We start from the raw sequence: 17,552 nt of genomic DNA on the forward strand, positions 1-17,552 counted from the left end.
TTCCTGTCCGAGCCCCCAAGGTCTGGAACAGTCTGCCAGCGGAGGTGGTTCAAGCACCTACATTGAACACCTTCAAGAGTAAATTGGATGCTTCTCTTGCTGGGATCCTATGACCCCAGCGGACTTCCTGCCCTTTGGGCACGGGGCTGGACTCGATGATCTTCTGAGGTCCCTTCCAGCCCTGATGTCTATGAAATCTATGAAATGAAAATCTCTCCCACCCACGCAGGCTGTCCTGCCTCCGGGCCCGTATTCAGTACCCTGCTTACTGAGAACCAAGGCAAAGTGTTCAGCTAATTTTAGGCCGCCCCTACTCTCCCCCATCCGAGGCTCCACTGCTGATCCCGTGGTCCCCTCCACGTTCAAGTCCCCGAGGTCTTCAGTCACCAGCTGGCTTCACTGATGAGTTTCCCAAGTTTGTCCTTTTGGCTTCAGAAACCTCAGAGGGAGACTGACCCAGGCTATCCATCGCCTCCGGTCGGCTCTGCGGCTGAGGACGCACTTTGCCAGCCTCGCGTTGGGAGCGTCTGGGTCCAGCCGTTTGTGGTATTTTTCCGTTGGTTTCTGTCCCGCAGGAGGGGGAGCTCGCTGCTGCTGCCTTCTAGCGCGGTTGCTTTTTGCAGCTTCAGGACAGATCTGGGAGAGAGGCGATTCCCCGGTGCTCGGTGCCTCTGCTGTGTTAGCAAGGGCAGACGCAGGCGCAGGCGGGGCTCTGCCTGCAGAGGTGAGCGTGGGATCGGACTGACTTCCCCAGGTTTTCCCTCGAGGCTGCCCCGCTCGGAGCAGTTGGCGAGGAAGGGGTCTGTGCGTCATGACGCTTTTCCCACCACGTCCGTAAGCTGCCCTTTCCAGAGAGTTGGCATGTCTAGCCGAGGGCTGTGATGGGGTGAGTACCTCTCCCTCGCCCAGCACCCACCATGTCCAGCCGTGTGGGGCGAGCAGTGCGGGCCCTCCCGTCCCTCCCAGGCAAGCTGCTGCGTGCGGCTCAGCAGTGTCTCGCGTTAGCCCAGACGGGGGGCTGCATTTCCAACCCTTCCCGTGACTGCGTCACAGCGGGCTTGCTCTGGGGAGGTCGCCGGCGTGGCCAAGGCCCCCTGGCCCCAGGTGAGAGACCCTGCGGGAGGGCTGGGCAGGCGTCTGGCGCTCACACCCGCACCTCTCCCGTGAAGGCGGTGGATGCTGCGGTGTCTCCTCTCCTTGCTTTGGCTGTCAGACTGGAGACCGTGAGGCTGGAGGGTGCAGCGGGGGGACCCTGGAGGCTGGGCCCCGGGTCCCAGAGAGGGCAGGGCCGGCCCTGGTTTCCTGTGGGCACCCCGGGGTCCGAGGGCTGGCCCAGCGGGAACGGGGCCCTTGGGAACCGAGTAACGGGGTCGGGGCTGCAGGGTCTCAGTGTCCCAGGTCAGGCAGAGCGGGAGAGGACTGTGGGGTGACTGGGAAAGCAGCAGCAGGATGGAGGGGGGTCTGGCAGAGCCGTGTGGGGTGCTGGCCTGTCCGGAGAGCCCTCGGCTTAGACCCGTCCGCGTGTTCCCATCGCGGCGGAAACGAAGCGGGCCGTCGGTGGAGCGGGCACAGACGAAGCACCTGTCCCTGCTTCCACCATGCCTCCCTGCCCCTTCCCCCAGGGCTGCCTGCTGGCTCTGGTGCTGGGACCTGCTGCATCTGCCGTCCTGGGTCTCTGTGCCCTGGGGTCCTGAAGCCCTGCACTCCAGGCCCCCAGTTGTGCTAGCGGGATCCTCGCTGCCGCCTCAGTGCTGCGGTTCCTCCATGCCAGGGGAGCGGCGGTTCTCCCCCGGGTGTGGAGGGCAGGGGCTAGCCCAGGTGTGGCACTCCAGCGCCTGGCTGGGAAGGGGAGAGGATGCGTCCTGCAGAGCACCAGGGCGTGCGGGTAGCCGCGGTTCATGCTGGGGGGCGGTTTGGGGACTAAGCCTGGGGCTGCAGGGAAGTGTAGCAATGGTTTCAGCTACTCCTGTTGCTTTGCAGGGATAATCCACCAGATGAAAGGCGACTATGACACTGCATTGAAACTGCACAAGACCCACCTGTCCATCGCCCAGGAGCTGAACGACTACGCCGCCCAGGGCAGGGCCTACGGCAACATGGGCAATGCCTACAATGCCTTGGGCATGTACGACCAGGCAGTGAAGTACCACCGGCAGGAGCTGCAGATCTCCATGGAGGTGAACGACCGGGCCTCCCAGGCCTCCACGCACGGGAACCTGGCGGTGGCCTACCAGGCTCTGGGTGCCCACGACCGGGCCCTGCAGCACTACCAGAACCACCTCAACATTGCTCGGGAGCTGCGGGATATCCAGAGCGAGGCCCGGGCCCTCAGCAACCTGGGCAACTTCCACTGCTCACGCGGGGAGTACGTGCAGGCTGCCCCCTACTACGAGCAGTACCTGCGCCTGTCCCCCGAGCTGCAGGACATGGAGGGCGAGGGGAAGGTCTGCCACAACCTGGGCTATGCCCACTACTGCCTGGGCAACTATGAGGAGGCAGTGAAGTACTATGAGCAGGACCTGGCCCTAGCCAAGGACCTGCACGACAAGCTGAGCCAAGCCAAGGCCTACTGCAACCTGGGCCTGGCCTTCAAGGCCCTGACGGACTTCGGCAGGGCCGAGGAGTGCCAGAAGTACCTGCTCTCCCTGGCCCAGTCCTTGAACAATTCCCAGGCCAAATTCCGCGCCCTGGGCAACTTGGGGGACATTTTTGTCTGTAAAAAGGATGTAAATGGTGCAATAAAGTTCTACGAGCAGCAGCTGAGCTTGGCCCATCATGTCAAGGACAGGAGGCTGGAGGCCAGCGCCTACGCAGCCCTGGGCTCTGCCTACCGCATGATACAGAAGTGCGACAAGGCTTTGGGCTACCACACGCAGGAGCTGGAGGTGTACCAGGAGCTGGGGGACATGCCTGGCGAGTGCCGAGCCCATGGCCACCTTGCGGCTGTGTACATGTCCCTGGGGAAGTACACCATGGCGTTCAAGTGTTATGAGGAGCAGCTGGAGCTTGGGCAGAAGCTGAAGGACCCCAGCATTGAGGCCCAGGTCTACGGCAACATGGGCATCACCAAGATGAACATGAACGTCATGGAGGAAGCCATCGGCTACTTCGAGCAGCAGCTGGCCATGCTGCAGCAGCTCAGCGGCAACGAGGCGGTGCTGGACCGAGGCCGGGCCTACGGGAACCTGGGGGACTGCTATGAGGCACTGGGGGACTACGAAGAAGCCATCAAGTATTACGAGCAGTACTTGTCAGTAGCTCAGAGCCTGAATCGCATGCAGGACCAGGCCAAGGCCTACCGGGGCCTGGGAAACGGGCACAGGTAACCAGCCGCAGGGCCTGGGCTTGAGAAAAACATGGTGGACGTGCCCGGGGTGGTGCTTCTGTTCTGTGGGGCGTGCCGTGCTTTGCACAAACCCGTCTCACATGTGGTACATGGGGTACACGCTCCCCACATGGGTTGGTACCAGGGAACTGGCCCGAGATGTGGAAGCGAGTCCATGTGCTGGACGTCCACACATACACAGCACGAGGGGGGGCACTAGCGCTTGGGTGTGAGGAGGGAGGTGTGTGCACACATGCCCCCCTCATGCTGTGTGCGTGTAGGGCTGATTGCACAGGGGACACGCTGCTGGCTGTGGGCACAGGAGGTGTGTACACAGATGCACATCCACATATTTGGGCGTGTCCCGGAATGCATGCAGGTGCCCGGGGTGCACGGGCATGCTGGCTGGGGGCTGAGGGCAAGGCTGCTCGAGCTCTGCTGTGGCCCCGACGCAGCATGCAGTGGAGCAGCTGTGGCCCTTCTGGGAGTCCTGGAAGCAGAGGGGAGGCCTCCCTCCCAGTGCCGGCTGCAGGACACCCGGGCTGTCGCCCTGTAGCCCCGGCAGGGCAGGAAGGTGGGTCCATCCTGGCCCAGATGCGGGGTGACGTGGCTGCTCTCCCCGCAGGGCCATGGGCAGCTTGCAGCAGGCGCTCGTGTGCTTCGAGAAGCGGCTGGTGGTGGCTCACGAGCTGGGTGAAGCCTTCAACAAGGCGCAGGCCTACGGGGAGCTGGGGAGCCTGCACAGCCAGCTGGGGAACTACGAGCAGGCCATCTCCTGCCTGGAGCGCCAGCTCAACATCGCCCGGGAGATGAAGGACCGGGCCCTGGAGAGCGACGCGGCCTGCGGCCTGGGGGGCGTCTACCAGCAGATGGGCGAGTACGACACAGCGCTGCAGTACCACCAGCTGGACCTACAGATCGCCGAGGAGACCAACAACCCCACGTGCCAGGGCCGGGCTTACGGGAACCTGGGGCTCACCTACGAGTCGCTGGGCACCTATGAGAGGGCTGTGGTCTACCAGGAGCAGCACCTCAGCATCGCCGCCCAGATGAACGACCTGGTGGCCAAGACGCTGTCCTACAGCAGCCTTGGGCGGACGCACCACGCCCTGCAGAACTACTCGCAGGCCGTCATGTACCTGCAGGAAGGTAGGCAGCCCGGTGCCCACGGAGGGACAGGGCGGGCAAGGGGCGTCGGGGTGGAGGGCGGAGACGGCTGAGGGGGTGGCGAGAGAGCGTGTGCAAGCGTGTGCTTGCATGTCATAGCTGTGATGCCAGGCTCTGCAGCCGCCAGCACGCTCCACCCTGGCACTGCCCTGCCGGCGGCCAAGCCCCACAGGCTTTTGTGCGGTAGCCGGTCGAGGCTGGCAGAGTCTCGCAGAAGAACCAGCAGCAGAAGTGGGTCTGCACCTTCCTGGAGGCCTCGGGACTAGCTTGGCCCGAGTCCTGACCCTGGCAGGCTTCAGCTGACCTGTCTCGGAGACTTCCTCCTCGGGTGACTTTCCAACCCACGACAGGGCACAAAGGTTGTACGTACCAGGGTCTGGCTCCCGTGGCCTCGGAGCCAGCTCCTCCTCCTCCAAGGCGTCGAGTAGGAACGAGACCTGTAAACCGGTGCTCTCTCAGCCTGCGTGCGAGCGGGGCGGCGAGGCAGGCGAGGGCGGAGAGCGTGGGCACGTGGAGCGGCCGCAGGGGAGGCAGCCGTCGCCTCAGCCAGCGCGGAGCCTGTGGGGCTGCAGCGCGGCCCAGGCCCGAGCGGCGTCTGCTCCCGGTGGCAGCAGCACGATGGAGAAGGCGAGCAGAGGGAGCGCGGGGAGCTCTGCCGCAGACTGATAGATTAATTACTCCAGTTAGCCTGGATTTCCTGGAATTGACCTTGGCAGCATGCCGAGGGGATTTCAGTTCAATTGGCGATGGTGGGGAATGAAACGCGGTCCCTCCTGTGGCAGCAGCGGGCACGAGGCCCTGCAGCACTGCTCCGCGGGGTGCCCCACCTGCTGCTGCCTTGGGGACAACAGCGGCAGTGCTACCAGAGCCATCTCCAGCCCCAGGTGGGAGACGGGCAAATGCTCTGGTGGCACTAGTCCGCCCAGCGCGGCCTGGCTTGTCTGCAGCATCAGGGCTGTGTGATGGAGGCCCGTGTGCCACGGCCTGTGGCAGGGGGGACATGAGACACCTGTCTCTCGTGCTCCACGTGCTGGTGCCTCCCTCCAGCCGCTGCCCCCAGCCCCGCTGCGCTGTTCGGGGTCCCGCTCACTCTGCTTCCCTTCCAGGCCTGAGGCTGGCGGAGCAGCTGGGCCGCAGAGAGGACGAAGCCAAAATCCGCCATGGCCTGGGCCTCTCCCTCTGGGCGAGCGGGAACCTGGAGGAGTCGCAGCACCAGGTAGGCTGTGGCAGGACTGCTCTCATCCCCTGCCGCGTGGCCGGGCTTCGCCACTTTGGGGAGACTGCGGCCCTGCCCAGCTGAGAGCGCATTGGTGCAGCAGGGGCCAAGGGCATCACCCGGTCCCTCTCCCCTCCCAGCTCTACAGGGCGTCTGCGCTGTTTGAGACCATCCGGCACGAAGCGCAGCTGAGCACCGACTACAAGCTGTCGCTCTTCGACCTGCAGACGTCGTCCTACCAAGCCTTGCAACGGGTCCTTGTCAGCCTGGGTAAGGGGCTCGTGGGCGTGGGGCCAAGCTCTCTGCTTGCTCTGGGGTTTGACCTCTGCTCCTGAATCCCATCCCTCCCTGTGCCTGAGTTTCCCTACCTGTAACCTGCGGGTGGTTCTTCACAGGGCCCTGTTCGGATAGGGCAATCGCTGCTCTGCTCCCTTTGGGCTGTATGGGGGCTGGGCCCAGCTGCCATCACTAACCTGCTGCTCTTCTTCTCAGGCCACCACGATGAAGCCTTGGCTGTGGCAGAGAGAGGGAGGACAAGGGCGTTCGCAGATCTGCTGGTGGAGCGTCAGACGGGGCAGCAGGACTCCGACCCGTATTCTCCAGTGACCATCGAGCAGGTCCTGGAGACAGTGAATGGGCAGAGGGGACTTGTTCTCTACTACTCGCTGGCTGCAGGATACCTGTACAGCTGGCTGCTGGCCCCTGGGGCAGGTAAGGACCCTCCATGAGCTGGAGCCGGAGCATGCCGGCTCCAAGGGGAGCTGGCATGCAAAGGTAAAAGCCTCGAAATCAGAGCCAAGACGGGAGTCTGCGGCTTTGTGCCAGCCGAGGCCCTGGGTTACGGGCACCACCATCTGCTCCCACTGGTGCTGATGGAGTCTTGCCTGTATTTTGCCACCAAATCCTTATTCCTCTGGCTTGGCGATAGCATCACGGTGTCTCTTCCGACTGCTTTTCTCTGCCCTCGTTCCCACAGCTCAGCTCGCTGAGCAGAGACGAGGGCTCGGCTCTCCCTGGGAATTAGACTTAATCCTGGTGGGTTTTGTAGGAGCTCAGTTGCAGGGATAAAGAGTGAATGCAGCTTTTGTCACCTGTGCGCAGGGACTGGCAGCTGTGTGGGGAGCTTCCTTTCATCCTTTATCTAATATTACCACGAGGAGGAAGAGAATAGGATCATCTGTGTGTGTGGGATCAAGAGGCAGCCGGGCTCAGGGGATGGGTAATGGGATATGCATCCCCCCGCCTTGAGGGCAGTCCATTGAATGCCGGCCTCGGGGCCCATCTCGTCCCGCTGTAGCTCCTTCCTTTGTTGTCACTGGGGCTCCTGCAGTGAAGGACTTGGTCTCCAGACAGTAGAGAGTGAAGGGCATCTCCGCTGAGCACTGTCGAGAGGGATGGGGGGGTCTCGGCTCAGTTCTTACATGCGTTCTGGGCAGCCTCATCAGAGAGACCAAGGGCGGAGGCAGCACAGCACTGGGTGCCCCCGCAGCCCTAGAGAGGGGGTCTCCCTAGTCAGGGCTGAGCAGCTGGTGGGGCTGTGTCTGGGCAGGCTCACACCACAGCACCCGGCAGTACCCGACTCTGGGTGCCAGGTCCATCAGTCTGGCATCCCTGCTGTGTTGGCTCCATGGCACGTGGGGGCATGAGCTGGGGCTGGAGCTGCTGTGGGGGCAGGAGCCCAGGCTCATTCTCAGTGCTGTTTGCAGAGAGCCCGGACACATCTCTTTGCTGCCCTGGGTTTGTTTGCAAGTATCTGCTCTCCTGCCTCCTCCAGAGCCTCTTGTGCACGATCAGGCTGTGCTTTCCCTTGCCCCTTTTTATTCATACATTTCCTCTTCGTGTTCCTGCTGCCAGACCTGCCCTCCCTGCCAGAGCTGTGGGTCATGGCCAGGTTGTCGGCCTTCGAGGAGGGGATGGGACCAGAGGGGCCTGATCTGGTGATGCCTCGGGGCAGGGTGCCCCTGGAGACACCATCTCGGGCCCCTGCAGGCAGCTGGCAGTGGTCTCTGGGCTCCTCTGCTCCCTCTCTCCTCCTGGTGCCCGGTCTGAGCCCACGTTATGCTTCCTGCCTGTCCTGTTCTCGGTCGCCCTGCACTTCACGTGGCCTCTCCCTGATTTGGGCAAGGTCCTCGTGCTTATGGACACATCTGCCCCTATGAAGATTTGTGTCGGGGGTGTGCCTGGCACACGGGACCAGACCAGCTGGGGCCTCTGGCATGCGCAGGATGTGACGGCAAGGAGCCTCGGGACAGAGGGGCACGTCCATGGCTCTGACGTTCGTCTGGGAATAGGAAAGTTTTTAGGTGCTTAGTGTATCTGTTTTTCTACATCCAGCCTGCCTGGATTTCCCACAGACAGTTTGAAGAGCAGTAATGAGATTCCAAGCGTGCCGGCAGCGAGAGAGAAGCTTTTATGCATAAAAGAGTCCCCGCTTTAATTGCATTTCTGTGCTTTATACTTCCAAAAGCTTTTGGTGTGTGTTCATTGAAGTGGATTCCCAAGAACAGACGGGCGTCCCGGCTTCCTGATACGCCATCTCACTGTCTGATCCTCTGAATCCTCTTCACATGAATGTGGAAACATTTATCGCAGAGGAGCAGGGAGGATTAATTTGAAGAGGATCCTTTTTTGCAGGCAGCTGTTGTTCATTATCTAATAAAGCGATGACTATAAATCTTCACAAGTTCTTTCTGGTTATAATTTAATAATTGTAACCCTTTGCCATGAAAAGCGAAAGAGACAAAGAGCGCTAATTCAGATGGCACCGCGCACTCTGCAGCACGTGAAGCGAACCCTCCCAGGCAGACTTCTTTGCCTGGGGTGACGTGTTTTTGGCTAGTCGTGCCTCTCTGATGACTTGTGCCTGAGGTGACTTGACAGCTCAACGCAAAGGGATGTTTCCATCTGGCAATTGACCTCTCTGGCCGCATACGTTGCAGAACAAGATGCCAGCGGTTTTCGTGCGATAGAGCCCAGCCAGACTGGCAAGCAGGCGTAGATGTTGTCCCTGCGATCCATAAGCAGGTACCCCCACTCCCAGGCAGTGCCTTTGCGGAGAGCAGGCCTGGCCCATCCAGCTCTGCAGGAAGAGGGTCACGTCATCTGCCTCAGTCCCGCTGTCCCCCCGCAAGTCCTATGAGTGCGACGGGGGTCATCTCACCTCCTGGTGACTCTGGAGACCTCTCAGCTGGCGACTTCTGTGCCCCAACTCAGCCTCTGCTTCCTTTCCTAACAGTCACAGATGCAGCTGGGGAGGGCAGCTGGGTGTCTTCATGCCCCTTGCCGCTCCCAGGGACCTGCTGCCCCCTTGCTCGTGTCACCAGAGCAGATGGATCGTGGGAGCAGCCGTCCCATGGATTGCAGGCTGTGGGGCTGCTGCATGAAGCATCAGGAGGGGCAGGTTAATGGGGGAAGGTTTATTGGCAGTAACAGCTGAATTCCTGTGGCATAGCATGTGCCTGGTCCAACCACGTCCTTCGTCGTTTCCTCACGTGGTTGTCAAGTTCTGGCTGCACTGTTTTAATGTGCATTAATGCACCTCTTCTGTTGTCCCCTAGCACTTTCTTGTGCGTGCGGGTGCAACGAGGATCCTTCATGGTGCCAGGGGTCTCTGTTGCAGTGACAACGTTGTTGTTCACTGTTTGGGCCTCGTGTGCCCCATTGATGTGATTCGTGACAGGTGTTTCTTGTGAGCTGCTTTTGAAGTGTGAATTGCCCAGGTAGAGGCTAGTGAGAAACCTCTGGTTGATCATTTAGACAAGGTTGCTGCAATGGCAGGTGCCTTCAGAATGTCCAGTTAAGTCCTGCTCAGCCTTCTTGCCGTGAGCCATCGCCGGCAAAAGCACAGAACCAGATTTTAGGTGCAAAGTCTGCTGTTGCGTGTTGGATGGGCTTTTGAAAAGTCTTGTGGCGATGCGGCGCAGTCTGATGCACTCTGGTTCTGGGGGAGGCTCCTGGCCCTTGGGACTCATAATAGTGGCCCGGTTCCCTTGGTGGCTGCTGGCAGCCTGCTCCCTCCCCGTGTTGATCATCTGGTGCCTCATGTCTCCTTGCAGGGATCCTGAAATTCCACGAGTGCTACCTGGGGGACAGCGCGGCGGAGAGCACCGGGGACTTCCACGAAGCCAGCAGCGTCAACCTCCAAGCAACCACCAGCTCCGGGCTGGAGGTGTACATCTCCAGTGTGCGAGAGGCACTGGGCGTGGACTCCTACTACACCCGGTGAGTTTGGGGTTGTCATGTTAGTTCTCTCCCTCCGTCCTGGAAGTCCTTTATCCATCCATGCATCCTGGGGTGAGCTGAGACCCGGGAACTCTGAAACCTCTGAGTGTGTGGGCCAGTTCTGCAAGGGGGCCTCCATAAGGTTGCCTCGCTGTGCATCCTCAGCCATATGTGTTGCAGGTAATAGCTCTGTGCGTACGGACGGGCGTTGCGCCCTCACGTTAGGGAGCTGGATGTCTCATCACTGCTGTGTGTGAGCAGATGCCATTCAGAGTTACCAGCTCCATTAGTTTTCCCTCCACAACTTGCTCAGGAGAGACTTGGTGAATCTTGGGAGAGCGTTAGGGATAGAGCAGAGCAAAGACCTGGCAGTAAGCAGCCCGTCTCACGAGTTTCTGCAAACAGGTCACGCCTTCCTCCCATTGCTTTGTCGTTCAGATGCGCCACACAAATGTCTTCGCACATTTTTTGCTCTGTGGATTGGTCATGAATATCCAAAATCCAAGCTGTGCTCTCAGTTGAGATGGGCCTGATGAGCCACACCAGATTGTTTTGGTTCCCGGCTGGCTGCACACACAAGCGCTTCTGGTGTTGGTACTTTTATGTGCGAATGACACGTTGTTTTCTGCAAACACTTCAGTCTGCGGAGCGGCGTCCGGGATGTCTCCGCCCATGCACCTGCTCTGGGCCCAGACTGGTCATGTAGGGGGGCTGCTGGAAAGGAGACGGTGGGTCTTTCGCTTCTCTTTGAAATCCGCTGTGCGGTCATAGCTGCCTGTGCTCTGAGCGGGTGAGTCGCTGCCCGCAGGCAGGAGAGCGTGTTCGAGGCGAAGTGGTGCTGGACACCTCTGGCAGGGAGGCAGCAGCTTGCTCTTTTGCCGTGCCTGGATTGCACGTTCTGTTGTGACCTTGGACAGTCGCAGTGGCACCGAGAGCTGCGGGCAACCTGCCTGGTGCTGAGTGAGGTGCCCCGAAGGCTATACAGTGACCAGAGCCGGGACCGCCCTGGGCCCGGCTCGTGTGTCAGCAGCCTTGTGTGCACGGGATCTGCCCACGGCACAAACTGACTCATTGCAAGCTTGGAAAGCCACGGACTCTGCCCTGGCGGAGCTTCCCTGGGCCTGACCCCTGAGAGCCAGGTGCTGCTGGAGGTGAGGGGGGGTCATCACCCAGAAGACAGGTCCTCCAAGAAGCTGATTGCTTGGCACAGAGAGGAGCTTGCAGCACAGAGCCAAGGAGCAGGCGCTGCTTAGGAGTTTGGGAGCCCCTGGGGGCGAGGTCCCTGCGGGGAACGGGGGGTCCTGGGAGGTGCTGGATGCAGGCCCTGAAGCGTGCCGGGAGGGGCTGAGCGGAGCCAGGCCCTGGCGAGGGCACCTCCCCATGCTGGCTTGGCCTCTGGTTGTCATGGGCCCGGAAGAAAACATCACCCAAAATGTGTGTGCGGGGGGTGGGTTACAATGTTGGAACATGCAGCCTCTTCTCCATGCGGAGACGCCAGCACCCTCCTGCCTGCACAGGTTTGGGCAACAGCCCTGAGGGCCACAAGCCAACTCCATGGGGCATCCTGGCACCGCAGCCATGTCTGTAATTGCACTTAATGAAGGTGACGTGTTTGAAGCGACACAGCCAGGGCTCCTAGGGCTGCCGCAGACAGCAGAGGCCTGTTATTAGCCTTTGATGAGCTCGCACTAATAACACGATGTGCGATTCGTAGTAGGCAGGGAGAGGTGGGACTGGCGTTTAACAGTCAGTCAGTTCCAATAAACGTGTTGGCGACACAAAGCTGCTCCCGCTGCCGCGCTCGGTAATTGTGCTGCCCTTTGTTCTGGGGCTGCTTTTCCAGTGATGCTAATCAGCCGCCGGCAGGGATGGGATTCCCAGCGCCTGGTACCAACTCCCTGCCGCCGGCTTGTCCGAAGGGATGCAGTGGCTGGGACTGGCGGCTGTAGCACACCCGGCGGTCTCTCACTTGGTGCCTGCGCCGCGTGTGTCCTTCGCTGGCGCCACGGTCTGCGGCGCATCCCTGGCCCCACGCAGGGAGACAACAGACATGCCCAGAGGTCTCTGCTGCCGAAGCGCCGCCCTTCTGCCTTGCTGCTTCAGCCACTGGAGCCCTTCTTCGAGCCAGGGAGCTGCAATCCACCTGCCGGCCTCAGCCACCCGAGTCTCCGGGCTGGTGCCCGAGGCCCGGAGGAGCACGTGGGCCCTAGTGAGTGGCAGGGAAAGCCCAGGACGGGGAGCCGTGTCCCAGCAGAGCTCGCAGGGACCAGTCTGCAGAGCCACGGAGGCCCAACCTGCCTGTGACAGTGGTTGGCCCCGTGATGACTTCAGCTCAGGTGCTGTCGCCAGGAAAGCTCATAAATGGAGACAGAAATTATAGCCCAGGACTTTCAGGCTCTGAATATTCATGGGCTGCTTGGAAGAGTCCTGGCAGCTGGCTCACAATTTATGAGCCGTTTATGAATGGAAATCTCTTCCCAATAGCTGCTGAGTTTGCGTAGTCTGCAGGCCTGGCTGGAGCAACTGGCCTCCAGTCCAACCCGAGCAGAAATGTCACCCGCGTTCCTGGAAAGAGGCCTGGCCAGGGCGCTGCCAGCCAGGGAAGGAGCTTGAACAGGGAGGCAGAGGTATTGGGACCATAGGAAAACCAGATACGTAGTTTCTGCCTTTCAGTGGAAATCCGCCAAGTAAAACCCTGATCTGCTGCTAGAGAAATTACTTGAGGGTCCTTCCATTTCCTTGAGACTTTCCAGCCAGCTTTGTTAGCATTAAAATTATTAACTTAATCCTGGAAAACCTAAACAAGTTGGGCAGTCTCTTCAGCGCATCACCGTCTGCAGAGACTGCCCCGATGGCTGTAAATCTTGGCAGCAGTAGGCTGTAACACAAACATGCACCGCTCGACGGGCAGAATGCAAGCACGCCAAGAGCCGCATGTGACCCGTGTGGGTTGCGAGCGGTGGGAGAAGGTGATCCCCAAAAATCAGAGACCAAAGTGTTTGGGCTCCCAGAAGTGTTGACTGATACAAAGGCAGAAGGGAGAACGGGAGGACAGAGACCAGCAGAACGTAGCTCGGTGGCAACAGGCATTGCGTGCCTACAAGACTGCTGATTGTAGCTGTTCTCTGCCGGGCTGCCCAGGTGTCCGTGCAGGGGAGGGATGTTGGCGGAGTCCATGTGGTTCCTGTAGCTTTTGAGCTGGGAAAAGGACACAGGCTTTGAGGCTGAGGCATACTCTCATGAAAAGAATTAAAAAGCTCCACTTGTTCATTGGGAAGAGTTATTAGGACAAGGAAAGAAGGTGCAAACCCTGGTTACAGGAATTCCCAGCTCTGAAATGCTCTTTGTGGCGCTGGAGCAGAAGACTAGAAAACCCCTTCTGAGGGGATCCTCGATCCTGAGCTGTGCAACGAGCCTGTGCAAGGCAGGGGCCCGGAGCTCGTGTGCCCGTGGGCTCCCATCGCATTCGCTGTACCCAGATATTGGTTGCCAGCGTCATGTGCGCTCCCTGTTTGCACTGAAGCATTCTCATCCCACACCCTCATCTGGGGAGCCAGTGTGCCAGCCATCCCAGCGATCCCGAAAGCCCAAGCATTACAATGCTGCGCTCTAATACTTGCTCTACTGCTTTTGGAGCCTTTCTGGGTCATGCGTTCCAGCTCTCCGCAGCTGGACAGGCTTCGAATGTGTTTCCTGGTCCCAAGCGAGAGCTGAAACTCATGGGAGGATGCAAGGCTCCAGAGGCTGCAGTTTGTGGGGGGGATACCAGGTGTGGTGCGGGGTGGCAGTGCTGAGAGCGAGCTGCTGTCTCCTGCTGCCCTCTTCCCGGGTGACCGTGTGCATTTTGTACCTCCGCCCTCTCGCCGCCACTCGGAGCAGTGCCCGGTGCAACAGTGTGCCCTGGCTTTGCTGGAAGCTGGTGCTGGAGCTGCCGATTGGGCTGGTAGGGCATGGCAGGCAGCCCAGACTTGTGGGGGCTCCAGTCTCGCTGCATCAGGCTGTGGCTTTGCACCTAGGGCCTGCGGCAGGTGTGAGCGTTGGGATCCAGGATCCATCAGGTGGGCCACAGGCAAATCCCCTGGAGGATGTCAAGGCAGGAGGAGGGAGGGAGTTCTCCTGACACGGGCTCCAGCCAAGGTCCCCCGCACTGCTCCCCCTTCTTCCTGCTCGGCCCTGGCGAACGTTTGCCAGGGAGCTCCGGTGACCCCCTTTCCCTGCTGTCCCCCTGCAGAGCCTGTGCCAGCAGCGAGACGGAGAGCGAGGCCGGGGACATCATGGACCAGCAGTTCGAGGAGATGAACAGCAAGCTGAACTCGGTGACAGACCCCACTGGCTTCCTGAGGATGGTCAGCAGGAACAACCTCGTCAACAGGTGGGCGCATGGGCCTGCTGCCGGCACAGCCAGGAATTTCTGGCAGCGTCACCCAGCCTGGAGGGGAGCGGCGAGCGTGCCTCTCCCATTGCCGTGGCTGGGCCGGGAGCACTGCCTCCGAGGAGGTGCGGGGGCCGGGGCAGTCCTTGGGGTGCTGCCCTCCTCACGGAGCGGGGGCCTGGCTCCCCTCCGTCGGGGATCGCTCTCCCGGCCACGCCAGCCTGCAGCATGGAGGCCCGGGAGGGACCTGGCAGCCTGCTAGGAGCGGGGCTTTCTCCTCGGCTTTGACCCACAGTTAGTGGTGTCGGGGGACAGGGTGGCTGCTGGACACTCACTTCCTTGGGGGACTTGGCCCTGGTTTTTGCCAGCAGAGCCATCTGGTTCAGGGCCGGCCACTGACCAGGTGTCGGGGAGGTGGTTGGGACAGTGGAGGGAGCGAGATGGCTGCGGTCAGTCCCCCAGGGCTGTCGTGGGGTGTGTGCAGCTGGCACCCTGATATCTCCAACCCCTCCGGTGTGCGTGGCTCTGAGGCAGCCGGTCCGGCAGTCTGGCCCCTGCGGCAGCGAGGTGCAGCTGGGTGCTGGGCGTGCTGTTTGTTTGCAGGCTGCAAACGTTTGCTTCCCATTAATTTTAACTATCACACTAATGAGCTGGGAATGCTCCATAGCACCGGCTGATCTCAGCCTCTCGCGCCCCGTGCTGATCGCAGCAGGTGTCTGAGCTGGAAGTGCACGGGGTCACTGCACCCCAGTGAAGATGCTGCAGCGTCCGTGTAGCATCTGAGCATGGGGGGCAGCCTGTGCCCTCTGGGGGGGCGTCCCCCTTGCTGCCCCAGGGGCAGCCTGGTGCCCAGAGCACATGCCTGTGCGGGGCCCAGGTGGCTGCAGCAGCCGGCCAGCCAGGAGGCCCCAACATCCCCCGTTGCAGCCGCTGGAGCCGGGGTGAGGCGGTCACCCCCGAGGCCGGAAGCTGGGCGAGGCTGTGGTGCTGGTGCTGGGGAGCGCCATGCAGCCAGCCCCTACAAGCAGCTTCAGGCTTGATAAGACAGCGGAAAGGTGTCTGGCTGCCCCGGACTAGGCAGGGGCCCTGGGAAGCAGGTAAAAGCGCTGGCCAAGGGGCCCTTATCTCCTTGGTCCGGTGCCAAGCCAGACACAGCGTGGGGCCGTCTGAGCACGGGCCGAGGGCTGGGTGGTCTGTGGGTCCCGGCAGTCGGGGCAGGTTCTGGAGGCTTGGGGTGTGGCTGTGGGGAGGGGGCTACACTGCTGCCCCGAGTGAGGGGCCGGCTGGGGTGCGCACGGTGCACCCCTGGGTGCACAGGCGCTCTGACCGCCTCAGGGTCATCGTGGGTGCGGCGCAGCCCAGCCGAGCCGAGGGGCTGCTTCCCTGCTCCCACCCCCAGCACAGTGTCCGTGCGGGAGAGCCCCGGTTTCTGTGGGGCCTCGTGCTCCCGCCCATGGGTCTGTCCTGTGCGCACAGGGCATGCAGCAGGCTTGCACCGGGGATGCACTGGGGCTTATGCGGTCCCCAGACAAGGGCAGATGCAGCAACCCCGAGCCCCGGTCTCCCCCTTCCCCACAGCGGGGAGCGGGTGGGCTCCCCGTATGCAGGGGGGAGGTCCCCAGGGGTAGTATTGGCTTGGCACAGCAGGGCCTGGCAGGGCAGAGCTGGTGGGCGGCAGGAGGTGCCAGTGCTCTTGGGCTTGCACAAAGGGACTGTTGTTCCCCCCATCCTGCTCGGTGTCTCTTGCCCGCACAAGGGGCCGGGACATCAATCTTTGATGTTGCCGCCTCAGATCTGGCCTAATAAAAACCCATTTGAGTGGCGAGCCGGGGCAGCAGGGCTGTGTGGCTTCGTGGCCGTCCTTTCAAGGTGACGGCGTTGCTGCTGATTAGAGCAATCGCGCTCCCCAGGAAACGAGGCCTGATGGTTGCGAGAGGCTCGCGAGTGCCATCTGCAGGCACTGTGCTTCTGCCAGGCCAGGCTCTGTCCGTCCGGGCCGCTGTGGGGCATTGAGGCTCAGGCCGGGTCAGCACCTGCAGTGCGGCCGTCGGCCCCAGGCCTGGCCTGGACTCTGCGCAGCCTGAGCCCGGTGTTGCTTTGTGTCTGTCCACGTCCAGGGGCCCTGGAGGCCCCTGCTCCTCCCCATGCTGCCTGGTGAGCCAGCCCCTGGGAGCCGTTGGCAGGAGAAGGTGCTGGGCAGACGTGTTTGGGTGGTTTGCACCGCGGCAGCGAGGATGCTGGGGGCTGATGGGCTGCTCTCCGTGGCGGCAGGGCATGGGTGTACATGGGGCTGCAACTGACTCCCAGCGCGGGGGACGAGAGCCGCCCCCCTCGGCAGCAGCGAGCGTGAGCACGCCTCCCCTGCCTGTGCCCCAGCCGCCCGGTGCCAGTGCCTGCTCTCGATGCCACCCTGCTCAGCACCGCGTGGGACTCAGCAGGAGGATCCAGCCGGGCCGAGATCTGGTTCGTGGGACCCAGCCCCGCCTGCATGGGCGGTCAGGGGGATCTGGCTCTCCTGTGCCCGCACATAACCTCTTGCTTGCCTCCTCTCCGCAGGAGCTGTCAGAGCATGACCAGCCTGTTCAGCAGCACCATGTCGCCCATGAAGGACGGGGCGTCCTCCCTGCCCCGGCGCCAGGCCCCTTTCAGCAAGCCCCCACTGCGGGCCCTCTACGACCTGCTCATCGGGCCCATGGAGGGGGTGAGTACATGCCTGGGGAGGACAGGGGGAGCCTGCGGGGGCCAGGTCTTGGGCTTGGCATGCAGAGCCGGACCGTGCCTGTCTCCCCAGCCTGGCACACCTCTGCTCCAGGCTTCCTACTGGCCAGTAGCAGGGAGGCCTGGGCAGCGGATCCTGCTCAGAGACCCCAGAATGGTGCTGGGACGGGTCAAGTCCACGCCTGGCTCCTCACGGGCAGCCCTGGGAGCTCAGGCTGGTGAGGGTGAGGTCCTGCGGCTCCGTGCGAGGCGCTGACCGCTGCGACCGGGGCTCCTCTGAGCTTGGGCTGAGGAGTGATTTGCCCAGCGGGTCACTGGGTGGCTCGTGGTCACTGATGGGTCAGCTCCCTGTCCCCAAAAATGTGCATTGGACGTGGGGGCACAGGCTTCCCACCACAGCTCCTGTCTGCAGCTCCCGCGCCCTCGCCAGGTCTCCAAGCCCTTGGCGGCTGTGGCCCCATCCCTTCCCCTCATCCCCCTCGGAGCTCTGCCTACCGCTGCCCGTGGCCGGCGGCACCTTCAGCCTCGGCTGC

The 17,552-nt window shown here is 61.8% G+C and overlaps 1 protein-coding gene across 2 annotated transcripts in view; it reads left to right on the plus strand.

Annotated features, from left to right (window-relative positions):
- The window catches only part of TTC28 (tetratricopeptide repeat domain 28), a 254,357-nt gene that overhangs the window by 219,637 nt on the left and 17,168 nt on the right, over window positions 1-17,552 (plus strand). For both annotated transcript variants that reach the window (XM_019538658.1, XM_019538659.1), the window contains exons 6-13: window positions 1,981-3,322; window positions 3,951-4,474; window positions 5,599-5,708; window positions 5,849-5,978; window positions 6,201-6,419; window positions 9,764-9,929; window positions 14,161-14,301; window positions 16,858-17,002. In XM_019538658.1, the coding sequence (XP_019394203.1) occupies window positions 1,981-3,322; window positions 3,951-4,474; window positions 5,599-5,708; window positions 5,849-5,978; window positions 6,201-6,419; window positions 9,764-9,929; window positions 14,161-14,301; window positions 16,858-17,002 (2,777 nt within the window). The remainder of the gene's footprint in view (window positions 1-1,980; window positions 3,323-3,950; window positions 4,475-5,598; window positions 5,709-5,848; window positions 5,979-6,200; window positions 6,420-9,763; window positions 9,930-14,160; window positions 14,302-16,857; window positions 17,003-17,552) is intronic.

Source organism: Crocodylus porosus, unplaced genomic scaffold (assembly GCF_001723895.1).
Source record: "Crocodylus porosus isolate Cpor-Errol unplaced genomic scaffold, CroPor_comp1, whole genome shotgun sequence".
NCBI lineage: Eukaryota > Metazoa > Chordata > Crocodylia > Crocodylidae > Crocodylus > Crocodylus porosus.